Source organism: Diaphorina citri, unplaced genomic scaffold (assembly GCF_000475195.1).
Source record: "Diaphorina citri unplaced genomic scaffold, Diaci psyllid genome assembly version 1.1 scaffold1958, whole genome shotgun sequence".
NCBI lineage: Eukaryota > Metazoa > Arthropoda > Insecta > Hemiptera > Psyllidae > Diaphorina > Diaphorina citri.
The window spans coordinates 31,596-47,081 of record NW_007379384.1 but is presented as its reverse complement, the minus strand read 5'-3'; the positions used below and the strand labels follow the sequence as shown (position 1 = coordinate 47,081).

The 15,486-nt window shown below is 38.5% G+C and overlaps 1 protein-coding gene across 1 annotated transcript; it reads right to left on the bottom strand.

Moving 5' to 3' along the window:
- Positions 1–501: 501 nt before the first annotated feature.
- On the bottom strand, positions 502–15,077 carry LOC103517782 (calcium uptake protein 1 homolog, mitochondrial). The gene is made up of 2 exons (XM_008482826.3): positions 14,111–15,077; positions 502–2,104 (listed from the first exon to the last, which is right to left on the bottom strand). The coding sequence occupies exons 1-2, from the start codon at positions 14,790–14,792 to the stop codon at positions 1,278–1,280; spliced, it is 1,509 nt and encodes a 502-aa protein (XP_008481048.1). The 5' UTR covers positions 14,793–15,077; the 3' UTR covers positions 502–1,277.
- Between the last annotated feature and the right edge of the window lie 409 nt (positions 15,078–15,486).

Genomic DNA, 15,486 nt, shown 5'->3' with positions numbered 1-15,486 from the left:
GAAAAAATAAACCAGATTTTTTTTTTTTTTTTTTTTTTTTTTTTTTTGTATGCCAGATTGTATTTTTTCTAAAACAACTCATCAAAAGAAGAGGGGGACATTCGAAAATAATTGAAAATTTTCACATTGTCCATTTTTAAAGACTGAAATGCAATAAATGCTTGACTGTTTACGATCAGAAAAAAAAAAACGAGTCTGGAAAAACTTTGCAGTGTGAACAGAACACCAGGATCGTTTTTTTTTCTGATTCCGGCAAAAAAAACGTTTCCGGCGTAGTGTGAACGAGCTCTAACAAGTCTTATCGTCCCGATAGGAGAATACCAGCCATTCTGAGAACGAACCTTATTTAATTATGGTAAAGTTCGGCCAGAGCGGGAAGAGAACCCGCGACCTAGCGGTTACAAGGCAGATGGGCTACCTTAAAGTCTAACTAGTCCACTGCAAGGAATAACCAGGTAGACACATTTGAAAATACATCATCAGAAAATTAATTTTTGTACATTTTTTTTTTTTTTTTTTTTTTTTTTTAACTTTATTGTACCAGTTCCCAAGAAATAACCGAAGTTAAGCAAAGTCAAGCGTGGATTCTCGGCTCACTCAGGACTCAGGCTGGGTCGGGTCGTCGGGTCACCTGGGTGAAGGAGTAGTTGGTGGTTTTTCCGTCAACGCCTGGAGGGATGGTAAAACCCCAATTATATCCATTAAAAACTTGACCACGAAGATAATATTTACGTTAAAAAATTCATCAGAAGGAAAGGGAAACCCCATAACTTCATACTCGTTTGGAAATGTGAATACCAAGACCCAATGCCTACGAGGTTTTAGATGGAAAAAACCTCATCATCTGACAAAACTGAAATTTCATTTACAAAAAAAGGGGGAAATCAAAAAATCGGAACGAGAATATCGAATCGTATCGGAATTCAAGTATCGATACGAAAAATCGATCGAATCGAAAGTATCTATTTTTCATTTTATTTTCCCATCCCTAAGATAAGAACTATGTGGTAAAGGAAGTAGAGAGATTAGTAAGTAGATAGTGCATCGAGTCAAAAAGGTAAGCCTAGGAGAAAAGTGGGGAAAATTGCATAAGAAAGGATTTCTGGGAAAAAGGACTAACAAGGACCAAATGGCAAAATAGATCTGACTAGAAAAGGCTGACTAAAAACACCCACCCTGTATGAGGGAAAAGGTGAAGAAGAAGAAAAAATATATGGCAATTAATTCTCAAGTTAAAGGTACATACCTAATAAGGCTGATGGGTGAGTAAACTTCCTTCAATTCTTCTCAAATATGGTATTATTAGCACACTTACCTATGGATTCAATAAACTTAACAAATCCTGTATCCTTTGGCTTCTCAAGACCTCTCAAGAGCCGATTCTTCATGACAGCTATAAACTCTCGGTTACTCAGTTGTCCATCTTGATTTTCATCAAAGATACAAAATACAACATCAATAACATGGTCACTAAGTTCCACATGTGCTACAGTACGAGCCACATGTTTCAATGTAATGCGATCTATGGAAGCTCCAGCAATGTGGTAGAAAGTCAAAGCAGTATCCACATCATTGATATTGTTCAGAAAGTGAAAGAACTTGAGATAATCTTCTTTACTAATCCCCAGCTTGTTCTCTTTGAACGTTTTCTTCACGTGCTTTATAATGCGAGATTTCTTCTTAGGGGGATATCCTGCATAAGCAAGTAATAGCTCAGTGAAATCTCCCTCTGTGATATTTCCATCATCATTAGGACCTTTGCGTATGAATTCAAGACTTAGAATTTCCTTTTGCAGCTGATGTTGAAAGTCAAGAAACTTTTCAATGGTAAGTTTCTCATCCTTGTTCTCACCAAAGAAGTAAGTAGTAAGTGCTGAGTTAACTCCTCTATAGATATGACCTGTGTTGGCGTGATCTCGGTGGCGAGTTCCAATACTAGTCTGCTGTCGAATGAGCGTAGCAACCTTCTCAAACTCATCTGAATCCACATCACCGTCTCCATTTAGATCAAACATTCTGAATGCAATTTCAAAATGGCGCCGAGAAGTGGACAGCACAGTGAGGAGAAAGATGTAATCCGAAAATGTTATCAGCCCAGAACTTCCTGTAAATAGGAGGAAAAATCTGATAAACGAGGAGACGGTTAGCCTAGTGGTAACACGCTAGCTTGCTAGGCAGAAGGTCCCGGGTTCAATTCAAACCACCAACAAAAATTTGTACTCGTATTTTAATGGCAAATATTTCATTTGTGTAGAGCTATTGTTTCATTGTTACGAAATATAAACGCCCGTGAAACACTCATTTCCTGTATTCACTGATACTTAAAACTTCTACAGTGTGTCCCGCCAACGACTTTAAAACGCTTGAGGATTGATGCAGGACATAAAGGGCTACCAGAAAAACCTATTTGGTCATATCCGATTTTCAACAGAGGTAAAGTTATTCAGGATTTTCTCTTTTTCGGCGTTTTTCATACCTTGTCCTCATAAAACGCCTAGGTATACGGAGCGTTTGAAAAGTCTTGAACCCCTGAATATTTTGGGGCAGGGGTTCCCTAATGTGTTGATGGTGTTTCTGATGATATACACGTCCTATTTTTAACTTAAAAAAAAAGAGTTGTAAATTTATCCCTAAGTTACTTTAATAAATGGACCCCTTAAGTTGACCCTAAATTCCTTTCTTCATAATTTTCGATTTACCAATTCCATATTTCCCTTAATTTATTTATTTGTATAAATTTACGGGAATTCCCATTTTTACAATTGAAAATTATACTAATACAATTTAACATTAAAAACTAATAGACTAATGCTTAATAATAAAATAATAAAAGTATGTAGGTAGTAGATATACTAAAAGTACATTGATTCAATTTTTAATTTAAAGATTATTTCTCGGTCTCGCATTTGTTAATGTCCCTTCCTGTTCGGCTCTCATCGAAAGATCTTAGGAAGAGGGCTGGTTCGACCCCAGCCGAAAAAAGTCCAAAAAGGCGCTTGCGCGTGCCTTCATTTATTTTCAATTCTATTTTTTCATACTTCATCTGAGGATGCCGTCAGGAGAGGGTGAAACATGTAAATGTAAACTCCTTGTCTGTTTTTAACTGTATTTCACAATACTTTTATATTATATAGCATAAAAAAAGACCCCGCCAAGTCGTTCCTCCCAAAATAAATCAAGTGCCCACAAAAAATAAACAAAACTCTATCCCACCCCAAAAAAGATTAGAAATCAATTTTGTACCCCGCCTTTTATTCACTTCATAATTTGTGTGCTCCTCCTTCACGTAGTACCTACCTTTCTTTCCCCTCATTGCACTCCTCTTTCCTCTAATATTACTTCTGCTTCACTGCATTGGCGGCGTGCCACCTACCTTTCTTTACCCTCATTGCACTCCTCTTTCCTCTAATCTCACTTCTGCTTCACTGCATTGGCGGCGTGCAATGCTTTAAAAATAAATTGATGGCACGCCGCCAATGCAGTGAAGCAGAAGTAATATTAGAGAAAGAGGAGTGCAATGAGGGGAAAGAAAGGTAGCTGGCACGCCGCCAATGCAGTGAAGCAGAAGTAATATTAGAGAAAGAGGAGTGCAATGAGGGGAAAGAAAGGTAGCTGGCACGCCGCCAATGCAGTGAAGCAGAAGTAATATTAGAGAAAGAGGAGTGCAATGAGGGGAAAGAAAGGTAGGTACTACGTGAAGTAGGACACAAATTATGAAGTGAATAAAAGGCGGGGTACAAAATTGATTTCTAATCTTTTTTGGGGTGGGATACTGATACAGTTCTTCGCTTTTGTCATTTTGTAGCGATGAAACATCTGCAACATTGGACGTTAGGGGTCTGTGTCATAACAGCATTGGGTAAGTTTTGGTAAGTTCCGAACATTTCTGAGTGAAAAATACCATAATAACATCATTGGGTAAGTTCCGAACATTTCCGGGTGAAAAATACCATAATAACATCATTGGGTAAGTTTTGGTAAGTTCCGATCATTTCCGAGTGAAAAATTAAATAATGACATCATTAGGTAAGTTTTGGTAAGTTCTGATCGTTTCCGAGTGAAATATAAAATGTAGGTACCTACATGAAAATATTTTTTTTTTTATTATTATTATTATTTTCCCTGTCGCGTATAATATCTCTAGTAGCGCGGTCAAACTTTCTTGACTTGGCGGGGCGGAGCGCTACCGCGCTCCTTAATAAAAAAAAGGTTCATCTATTTGTCAAGTGAAAACATAGTACCTATCATTTCACTATCTTATTAACCGCACAATAGCGAGACCTATGTTTTAACTCGACCGTTTTAAATTTGGTTTAGGTGTTTGAATGTGTGTGTGTTCCAGTTCTCCACATACTCTCGTATGCGACAGTACCTACCTCTACTTACGTAAATAATTGTTTATTTTTTCTAAAATAAAATTATTTTCTATAAAGTTTATTCTTTTTCCTTATAAACATTTAAATTGAACTTTTTCCTCATTAGTGACGTGTAGCTACTATCTACTTTCAGCTATCACAGTGTCAAAGCCTAGTGCCTTGGCACTGTAATAGCACTTCTACGGGGAGATTATCGCAGTACAGCTTTATTACTATCCCAAACACTGGTGTATAGTATAAGGTGAGACCTGACCAATGATTCAACCATGGACCCTGTGATAGGGTTACCCATCTCATGCAGTTCTGCCACTACGGTGGGTACTACTACAGTCACCACTACTCTCAATGGGAACATCTCAGCGCTACCAACCATCTATCAACAACATTCAGCATCATCCCCATGTCTCACCCAAGCGAACCTCTATCAGTCAAACATCAATCTTAACCAAAACAACCCTCTGTTCTCTCAAGCTGGACTCGATCAACACCAGTCCAACCCAACCATCTACACAAACCAAATACTTCCTCAGGATGGATTCACACAACACAACTCTAACCCAGCCCTTGCAGCCCATCAAAGTTCAGGAGCTACAGCCAAGAATATCAGCTGGCAAATAGTCAGTAGCAGTAAAAGGAAGAAGAATACTTCCGAGACCTCCCCAAACCTCAAGCTCAAACTTAAGAGATATGAACCATACAACAATCCGCGACCCTTGATAACCCCATCACAGTATGAACCTATTGCCTTCGATGAAGATGAAGATAACGAACCTCCTGCTACAACCAACAGCGCTACGAGCAATCAAGGAACCAACATGGATACCGAAATGTCGCAAAATACTCCAATCAATAATAAAAAGGTTGACCCCAAACCCCCACCAGTATTTATCCAAGGGGTAATCAACTATCAACAAATGATTGCAAATATCCTCAATGTCCTAAAAGAGGACGATTACGTCTGTAGGTCATTAGCTAACGATGTAGTTAAGATAAACCCGAAGACAATAGATGCTTACAGAGCTCTGGTATCTCACCTCCGTGGACAGAATATCATGTTCCACACATATCAGGCCAAACAAGACAAAGCATACAGGGTCGTCTTACGCCACATACACCACTCTGTCCCCACAAGCGAGATCAAGGAAGAATTACAACAACTAGGCTATAAGGTACGAAACGTAACTAATGTGCTAAAGCGAATAACAAAAGATCCACTAAACTTGTTTTTCATTGATTTAGAACCATCTGATGACAACAAAAAGATCTTCGATCTTCAATACTTTATGCATATGAAAATAGCAGTAGAGCCTCCTAAGAAAAACAAATCCATTCCTCAATGTACAAGATGTCAAAACTATGGACACACCAAGGCCTACTGTACTCGTCCCTATGCATGCGTGAAGTGTGGTGGTGCTCATAGCTCTGTATCTTGTGCGAAAACAAGGGAAACCCCAGCCATTTGCGCTTTGTGTGAAGGCTCCCATCCAGCCAATTATAAAGGCTGCACCGTGTACAAAGACCTGCAGAATTTGCGCAACAATTCTAGACCCACAGCACACCGAACTCATGATGACCAAACCCACGTCAACTCACACCAAACTAGACCCGTCACTCAAGACATCTCATACTCACGAGTACTTCAATCAAACACGAACCATCCAGGACAAAATCAACCCCAAGCATACAGAACAAACAACCCAGAAGTGGACTCGAACATTTCTCTCTCAACCTTCCTACGAGAATTTAAAACGATGTTTAATCAGCTCATTCAGAGCATGATGATGAACATGCTGAGTACAATCATTTCTAAACTTGTTTAAAATGACTAACTCACTCAGGATCTTACTCTGGAATTCAAACGGCCTGGTGCAACAAAGAGATGAACTCAAGATCTTCTTACAGACACAGAAAATAGACGTTGCACTAATTTCAGAATCACATTTCAGACCTACTTCAACTTGCCAAACTACCAACTTTAAACCACAAACCATCCAAGTGGTAATGCCCATGGAGGCACTGCAATCCTTATCAAGAATTCGATACCTCATCATGAATGTCCGCCTTTTTATTCCTATAAAATACAAGCAACCAATATCAAAATAGACAGTCTTCCCCTGTCTATCACTCTGAGTGCAGTTTATTGTCCACCTCGTCATCCAGTCAGTTCACATGAATTTGAAAACTTCTTCTTTACACTGGGGCCACGTTTTATAGCTGGAGGTGATTGGAACGCCAAACACACATTCTGGGGTTCACGTCTGATTACAACCAAAGGAAGAAACTTGTACAAAGCTACCAGATCCAATCAATTTACATACCTATCCACAGGCGAACCTACCTACTGGCCCAGTGATGAACGAAAAACACCAGATCTTCTAGACTTCTTCATTGCTAAAAACACATCAAGAAATTATATGAATGTAGAATCAAACCATGAACTTTCATCAGATCATTCTCCTGTAATTCTAACACTTTCAACAACGATCATTAATAAACCCGCCAATATTTCCCTTACATCTCATAAAACTGACTTGGAGGGATTTAGACTGTGTTCTTTGAAGAAAAAATAAATCTCAACGTAAAACTGAAAAATCCAGATGACATAGACGAAGCGGTAAACAATATAACCCAACTCATCCAACATGCTGCTCATGGTGCCACGCCCACAACCTGTGGAAAGAAAAAATCATGTGACAACATCCCTAAGAAAATAGCTGACCTTATCTCTGAAAAACGAAGAACTAGACAGACTTGGCAACAAACAAGGGATCGAAATCAAAAAAGGAAACTTAATAAACAAACCAGAGAGCTACGAAAACTACTCAAAAAGAGAAATAACGAAATACTTGAAGACTACCACATCAACCTAAATACAAAAGATAATTCTCTATGGAAACCTACAAAAAAACTAAAACGACCACAACAAAGAGCAAAGAGTACCTCCGATCAGGAAACCAGATGGGTCCTGGGCAAAGAAAGATGATGAAAAATCCAATTTATTTGCTGACCACCTCACAGAACTCTTCGAACCATTCCCCCCAGCTGATACTGATGCACAATTACACGAAGAGCAAATAAAACAATTCCTCGATATACCATGTCCTCTTTCACTGCCTACAAAACCAATTACACCTGCGGACATATTTTTTACAATTAAAGTCAGCAAAATGAGGAAAGCCCCTGGGTTTGACCTAATAACCGGAAAAATTCTGCGAGAATTACCTGACAAAGCCATCATCCTCCTCCTGTGTCACATCTTCAATGGAAGTCAGCAAAATGAGGAAAGCCCCTGGGTTTGACCTAATAACCGGAAAAATTCTGCGAGAATTACCTGACAAAGCCATCATCCTCCTGTGTCACATCTTCAATGCCATGCTGAGACTTACATACTGGCCCCTCACATGGAAGTATGCAGAGATAATAATGCTCCAAAAACCTGGTAAACCTGTGGATGATGTAAAATCGTATCGAGGCATAAGTCTTCTGCCAACACTGTCCAAAATATTTGAAAAACTGATTCTGAACAGAATCTTAAATGAGGAGTCAGTTCAAAACGTTTTACCAAACCATCAGTTCGGCTTCCGCCAGTTCCACTCAACAATTCAGCAAGTGCACCGGGTGGTGAATATTATTGGTCAGTCTCTTGAAGAAAAAAGCTTCTGTTCTGGAGCATTTTTGGATCAGCAAGCAGCCTTTGACAAGGTATGGCATACAGGGTTACTCTACAAAGTGAAAAACATACTACCCCAACAACTGTACTTACTCCTGAGGTCCTACCTTAAAGACCGCTTCTTCAGAGTTAAATTCAACGGAACACTATCAAAATATGGGCAAATAATAGCATCAGTCCCACAAGGCAGTGTCCTGGGGCCGTTTTTGTACACCCTGTATACTCATGACTTGCCCCTCTGTGATAACACGACAACAGCAACTTTTGCAGACGATTGTGCCATCCTTGCCAAACACAAAGACAGTACGGCAGCTTCAGATGCTCTTCAAAATCACTTGAACATCCTCGAACTGTGGCTGAAAAAATGGAGAATAAGGGTAAATGAGACTAAGTCAGTACACGTTACATTCACTCTGAAGAAATCAATCTGCCCACCTGTAGCTCTCAATAATACCCTGATACCACAAGATAACAAAGCAAGGTATCTTGGTATTCATCTCGACCAAAAACTTAATTGGAAACACCACATCCAGATGAAAAAGACACAACTGGATCTCAAACACAGGAAAATGTTTTGGCTTCTAGGTCCAAACTCCAAACTACCCATTGAAAACAAACTGCTATTATACAAGATGATCTTGAAACCAATCTGGACTTACGGGATCGAACTATGGGGATGTGCCAAACCATCAAACATTAACATAATTCAAAGATTTCAATCAAAAACACTTAGAAAGATGCTGGGTGCACCCTATTATGTATCAAATAGAACAATCCACCAAGACCTAAAAATACCTTTTATCAAAGAAGAAATTCAAAACCGGCCTAAAAATTACCAGAAACGTATACCAAACCACCCCAATGAACTCATCCGTGATCTGGAAAACCCCATCACAACCAACAAGAGACTAAAGGAAACTTACCCCACTGATCTGTTTGCTCTCTGAAGTGTAGCCTATTATTTCCTATCTTGTTGTTTTTTTGCTGTCTTCATCTCCAGGTGTGACGGTGTGGCCAGGGTGGGCTGAGTAACACACTGTGTTGCTTATCACACCCATTGGCTGTTCCGTCTCACATGGAGATGAAGCCACCTCCAACAGACTTTGTCTGATTTATAATGGGAGTGTCATTGTTGAATGGCTTCTCCCTCAAGCCCTTATAAAATTCAACCAATTTACTGATTACAATTGTATTTTTTACTATTAAATTGTAGATTGTAAATAAATATATTGCAAAAGAAAAAAAAAAAATGTGTGTTGAACGCTAAAACTCCCGATTGCCTGGTCCGATTTTGATTAAAATTGGTACACATGTTCCTTGAATCAAGGCACGTCGATCATTAAAATTTGGTATCCTAGGTCCATTTTTTGATGCAAACTTTTGATCAGGCCAATAGATAAATCACCGCATTTATGACCCGTGTGCTCTTTCAGTAAAAATACTTTACTCCAGGTACAGAATTACAGATCTATTGTTTAAATAAAGGTCAAAGTGAACGATTCTCGAAATCTCTTTCTCTTAGATTGTAAAACCCGGTGAATGACAGATGCGCTCAAAAAAAATTAAAAAAGGTTCTTCGACCCAAAATTTGGACTCGAAAAAATATACATATGCGCTTTTTTAATAAACGGGAAGCAGGTAGTTTTTTATTTAGGGTGAATCAAAACTATCTAACTGTATATGAATGTGGAGTTTTTACCTTCTTTTCTGTTCCTCTAATAATCTAATTATTATTTCTGTGTTATTAGTACACACTAGCAGGTTACCCGTGCTTCGCCACGGTTTAGAATATTTTAGTAAAAGAAAAATTCTCCGTCAGTAGGAATCCCCACCAGAAAGAATGCTACTGTTGCACTACGCGCTCCCTACTAGCTTTACACCTTTTAGAAAAAACGGTCGCGCTACGCGCTCCCCATTAGCTTCGCACTTTGAAACAATACGGTCGCGCTACGCGTTCCTCATTGCCTTCTTACTTTGAAAGAATACGGTCGCGCTACGCGCTTACTTCTATAGAATATGGTCGCGCTACGCGCTCCCCATCGGTTTCTCACTTTGAGAGAATACGGTCGCGCTACGCGCTCCCTATTGGCTTCCCACTTTGATAGAATAAGGTCACGCTCCGCACTCCCTATTGGCTTTACACCTTTTAGAAAAAACGGTCGCTCTAAACGCTCCCCATTAGCCTCTCACTTTGAAAAAATACGGTCGCGCTACGCGCTTTCTATTGACTTCGCACTTCTATAGAATATGGTCACGCTACGCGTTCCCCATCGGCTTCTCACTTAGAGAAAATACGGTCGCGCTACGCGCTCCCCATTAACTTCACTTTGAAAAAATACGGTCGCGCTACGCGCTCCTCATTGGCTTCTCACTTTGAAAGAATACGGTCGCGCTACACGCTCCCTATTGGCTTCGCACTTTGATAGAATAAGGTCGCGCTACGTGCGCCCTATTGACTTCGCACTTCTATAGAATATGGTCACGCTGCGCGTTCCCCATCGGCTTCTCACTTTGAGAGAATACGGTCGCGCTACGCGCTCCCCATTAGCTTCACTTTGAAAAAATACGGTCGCGCTACGCGCTCCTCATTGGCTTCTCACTGAATAATAATAAACTAAATATTAAACAAATTAGGTAGGTACATTACATAGGTACTGATTTTCTCTAATCACTACGGGCTACAAAATTCCCGGAGGGACGGACCCTGCTTGTTTTAAGTTACCACTCCCATGCCAAACTGTAGAAACAATATCTTCTCTCACCTAGTACCTACTGTCTTAGCTCAACCCGGCACATAACCACAACCTACAACCTGAAAGCACCAGTTCCGCATGGATCACTGAAGTTGAGCACGGTTGCGCGTGGTTAGTACCTACCCGGATGGGTGACCATCTGGCCAATAGTGTGCTGCTAGCTTTAAAAAAATAAAGTTATTGTAGTCAGAAGAATAAATGACAGCGCCGCAGGCGAAATTTTTTTTCGACAAAATTTAAGTAGCTCCTTCAAGGTTGCAGCATACTTTTTTTACTGACCAAAGTCTCTTTTCACGTTTTATAGGCTTTGAAATATTCCCAAATCTTTTTCATGAAGAGACAAAATTTCAGCGCCGCAGGCGAAATTTTTGAGAGATTATATGTTGCCCCTTCATAGTTGCATACTTTTTTAATTGAAATCTTTCTTTGTCTTTTTTTAGGCTTTGAAAAATTCCCTGACTTTTTTCGATTTTTGTGAAATTCCCTGACTTTTCCAGTCTCCATGAAATTCCCTGACTTTTCCTGGTTTTCCAGTCTGGTAGACACCCTGGCAGAAGTAAAAAAGTTAACCAGTTTTTCCATTGTCTTTAGAGGATTTTTCACTATAAAAAATATTATATGAGACTTCTACCCTCAAAAACCACGAATAAACTACCATTTGGGAGAATTTAAGAATCTAGTGATTTCTTTTCCTAGTCTAGTGATTTTTAAAAATTTGGAGTGGAGACCCTGTTTTCTACTGGGAGTTTAGGGCCAAATCATGATTTTTTTTTTTCAAAAAAGCATTTTTAAAAAAAGCATTTTGGCTCAAATGTAAAATGGGTCAAAAAAAAGCATTTAAAATGTAAAATGCAAAATGCTTTTTCAAAACCAATTTGAAATGTAAAATGTAAATGTACATTTTACATTTTGCATTTTGCATTTTCCATTTTGCATTTTGCGGTTCGCACATCTCTGCCTTAGACCATACTGTGACTTCGCACTTCTATAGAATATGGTCACGCTGCGCGTTCCCCATCGGCTTCTCGCTTTGAGAGAATACGGTCGCGCTACGCGCTCCCCATTAGCTTCACACTTTGAAAAAAAAAAACGGGCGCGCTACCCGCGTCGCGTCTCATTGGCTTCTCTATTTGAAAGAACACGGTCGCGCTACCTATTGGCTTCGTGCTTTGATAGAATATGGTCGCGCTACGCGCTCCGTAAACGCGTACATAAAGCTCATACATTTCGGATTTTCCATAGGATATGTAAGTAAGGTAAATGTGTAATTGTGATCATTTTTATCACAGAAAGTCTGCCATGCATGAGCTTTATGTGAATAGTAAGCATGTGAATAGTTAATCCTATGTGATTTTTGACGCCGAATCGAATGGTGAAACTTTTAGATCTGTCCAACTTACAGTTGAGGAGTTGCGGGTTCGATACCCCCTGTGTCAATAAATTTCCCTTTTATTTGTGAACCATTAATATAAACAAAAGTAAGCATGTGAATAGTTAATACCGTGTGATTTTTCACGCCGAATCAAATCTGCAACTTCTTTGGTTAGATAATATGAGTTTTGAAACTTAATTCCCTCAGCTATTGATTATGGATCACTAAAAATATTTTCAATGTCTGTTTTTTTTTTTTTTTTTTTTTTTTCTTTTTACTTTCTTTTAGTACGTATTCGCAAATGTAATAGAAAGTCGTGTGATGTTCACACCAGATTTTTTTTTTTTTATTATTATTATTTTGGATGAAATTTCATACCTTGGAACCTTGGCTGGTATCAAACCCACACCAGGACCTCCTGTTTACCAGGCAAGTGTCTTGACCACTACACCATCTAAACATGAAGATTTATCTATCTCAAAATACTATCCATGTAAGAAGGAATCATATAAAGTACCTAGGTATGAAAAAAATTGGATTTTTTAAAGTCCCAAGCAACATTGATTTTGGTTGATATCTGGATGAGTGACTGTCCGATTGTTACAAAATTGTTATAGTTGTGTCCTTAAGTCCCAAGCAACATTGATTTTGGTTGATATCTGGATGAGTGACTGTCCGATTGTTACAAAATTGTTATAGTTGTGTCCTTAGACCATACTAGCATAGCATACCAAATTTCATTGCTCTACAACAAACCATTCTTGAGATATTTTGTATATGATATTTTCCCATTTAAGCATAAAGAAACATTTACTTTGGTTGATATCTGGATGAGTGACTGTCTGATTTTTACCAAATTGTTACAGTTGCATCCTTGAACCATACCAGGATAGCATACCAAATTTCAACAAACCGTTCTTGATGTATTTGTATACAACTTTTTATTTCTTTTCATTTAAACCTGTAGTACCTATGTACAGACCATGGGCTGAAAACCACTTTTTTGGGAACAGGGGACCCAAAAAGGGATATTTCTACCCATTTCCAGATTTTGAAAATTTGGACTGATACCTAATACTTTCATTACTAGTAGGATTAGCTTTGCTATACTTACTATAGAGAAAGTAGAGATGTATACGAGTAAATATTTTACTTGTAAAGTACCGGTTCTCAAAAGTACCGCTAAGTACCGGTTCTAATTTGGATGTAATCAATTACTCAAAAAAAGTAATTGCTTTATCACAAGTTGTGCGATAAGTACAAGTCTACAGTCTATAAGGTACAAACTACAAACACAAAAACAATTACAAAAGAACTGATTACTAAATAATGTGATTACATTAGGAAGAGAGGGAAAGGGTAAGTCCAGCAGACTCATGGCGCTCAGCCCTTGGGGGGGGGGGGGTGTAAGGGCTAAGGGGAGAGAGAGCGCATGCTAGAGAGGTATTTGTAAGTTCTCGGCTTGATTCGGTTATATCTAATGAGTAAAAGTAATTGGATTACGAGTATTTTGTACTCGGTTCTCAAAAAGTAATCAATTACTTTTATCTACCAGTTCTCAAAAATACCAAGTACTACTAAAAGAATACGGTCGCGCTACGCGCTCCCTATTGGCTTCGCACTTTGATAGAATCAGGTCGCGTTACGCGCTCCCTATTGACTTCGCACTTCTATAGAATATGGTCACGCTGCGCGTTCCCCATCGGCTTCTCGCTTTGAGAGAATACGGTCGCGCTACGCGCTCCTCATTGGCTTCTCACGAAAAAAAAAATGTTTTTTTTTTTTTTTTTAGGAAATCCATTTTTTTACCATTGTTCCAAAGAAAAAAAAAGAAAAGTTGGCAACCCTATTGAGCATTTCATTGAAACTAGAACTTTACTGTTTCTTTTCAGTAGCTCCATGTGTAGATGAACATACTCAAGTGTAAATAAAATCTCACCCAATTTATAAAAGATACTATCTTCATCCAGAGCCAATTCCAACTTCATATGAACATTTTTAGGGTCATACTTCTTGAATTGATCTAGACCAAGTCCATCAGGCTGTTTTACTCCTGGTGTCATAGAGCGTAGAAAATCATCAGGAGTCATGAATATTTCATGTGACTCAGAGCCACTTGCATGAACATGAGTGACCTGAAGTGTTGCAAAATAACGAAACACTTTGTCTGGCGTAGAGAAGTGACGAATCCTGTTTTCATATTCAATAATTTTCCTATCTCTGAATCCAATGTTTTCTTTCTTTCTTTTTTTCTTACCAACCTCTTCCAGTAACTCATCATCACTAACATCATCAGAGTCTGTTTCAGATTTAATTGCTTCATTCTTGTTAGCACTAGCACTAGCAGCTTCAACAGAGGTCAAATACTCATACCATTCTTTCAGATATGCCCAATCAATCATAGGTCCTGCCATGAAGGCAAAACATATGAACATAAACAACTTCCTAGGTTTTGAGGCTGGTGGATCAGGTCTATGGCCAAACTTGCTGTAACCAGTGAAGCAAACTTGATTCTTAAGGGGAACAAATGTTTTCTTTGTAACAACAAACTTGTGTGGATGATGACACTGGGATATGGCTCTCACCAAAAAGGGAGATGCAGCAAGTAAACGAGACATCATCTGGTTTACTGATTTACATTTAACATAACACTCATAACAATAAAAAATTACTAAATACTTTTTTTTTTTTTTGTTAGGTACCTATACCTACTTTCTATTGTACAGAAATAGGTACCTACTTGAAAATTATTAATAGAATCTCAGAATGGAGAATAACATTATAACATAGAAGGAGGGTTTGGGTCTTTTTACATAGGTAATTATCAAGAGTCGTTTTTTTATGCAAATAAAAAAAAATATTTTATTTTTTTTTAACGCGTTTGTTTTCTTTGGTTTTTCTATTCACTTTATTTGTGTCATACAAAATTACAAAAATGCAAAAAGGAACTGTGGGTGGCCTAACGTCACAATTTTGGCCAAAAGCTGCATTTTTTCAGGAAAGCACCAAATTTGGTATGGACCTTCATTCATAACTCGAGATTGGTTTTGATTTTGGCATCCTCTCTTTTTGTACATTTAGATTCAGTGACAAAGTCCAGTCATTTTACTGTCATAATTATAGTCTGTGTTCTTATATTACTTTACACATTCAATGTTATGTTTTCTTATATTACTGTTGGTTTAATTTTGTGTAAATTGGTTTAATATCGGTTTAACGTTTAACAGGAGAGGTTCGTTTGGTTCAGTCATGTTTTTGACATACAGTCCGTGTTGAAAAGTTTACGTCACGTTGGTGTAACATACATTGGTTTAA

Bases quoted from the DNA above. Each gene is read 5' to 3' on its own strand.
- LOC103517782 (XM_008482826.3), bottom strand. From the start codon at position 14,792: ATGATGTCTCGTTTACTTGCTGCATCTCCCTTTTTGGTGAGAGCCATA. The intron at 2,105-14,110 runs GTGAGATTTTAT...TCCTATTTACAG, and splicing joins TAGTATCTTTTATAAATTGG to GAAGTTCTGGGCTGATAACA.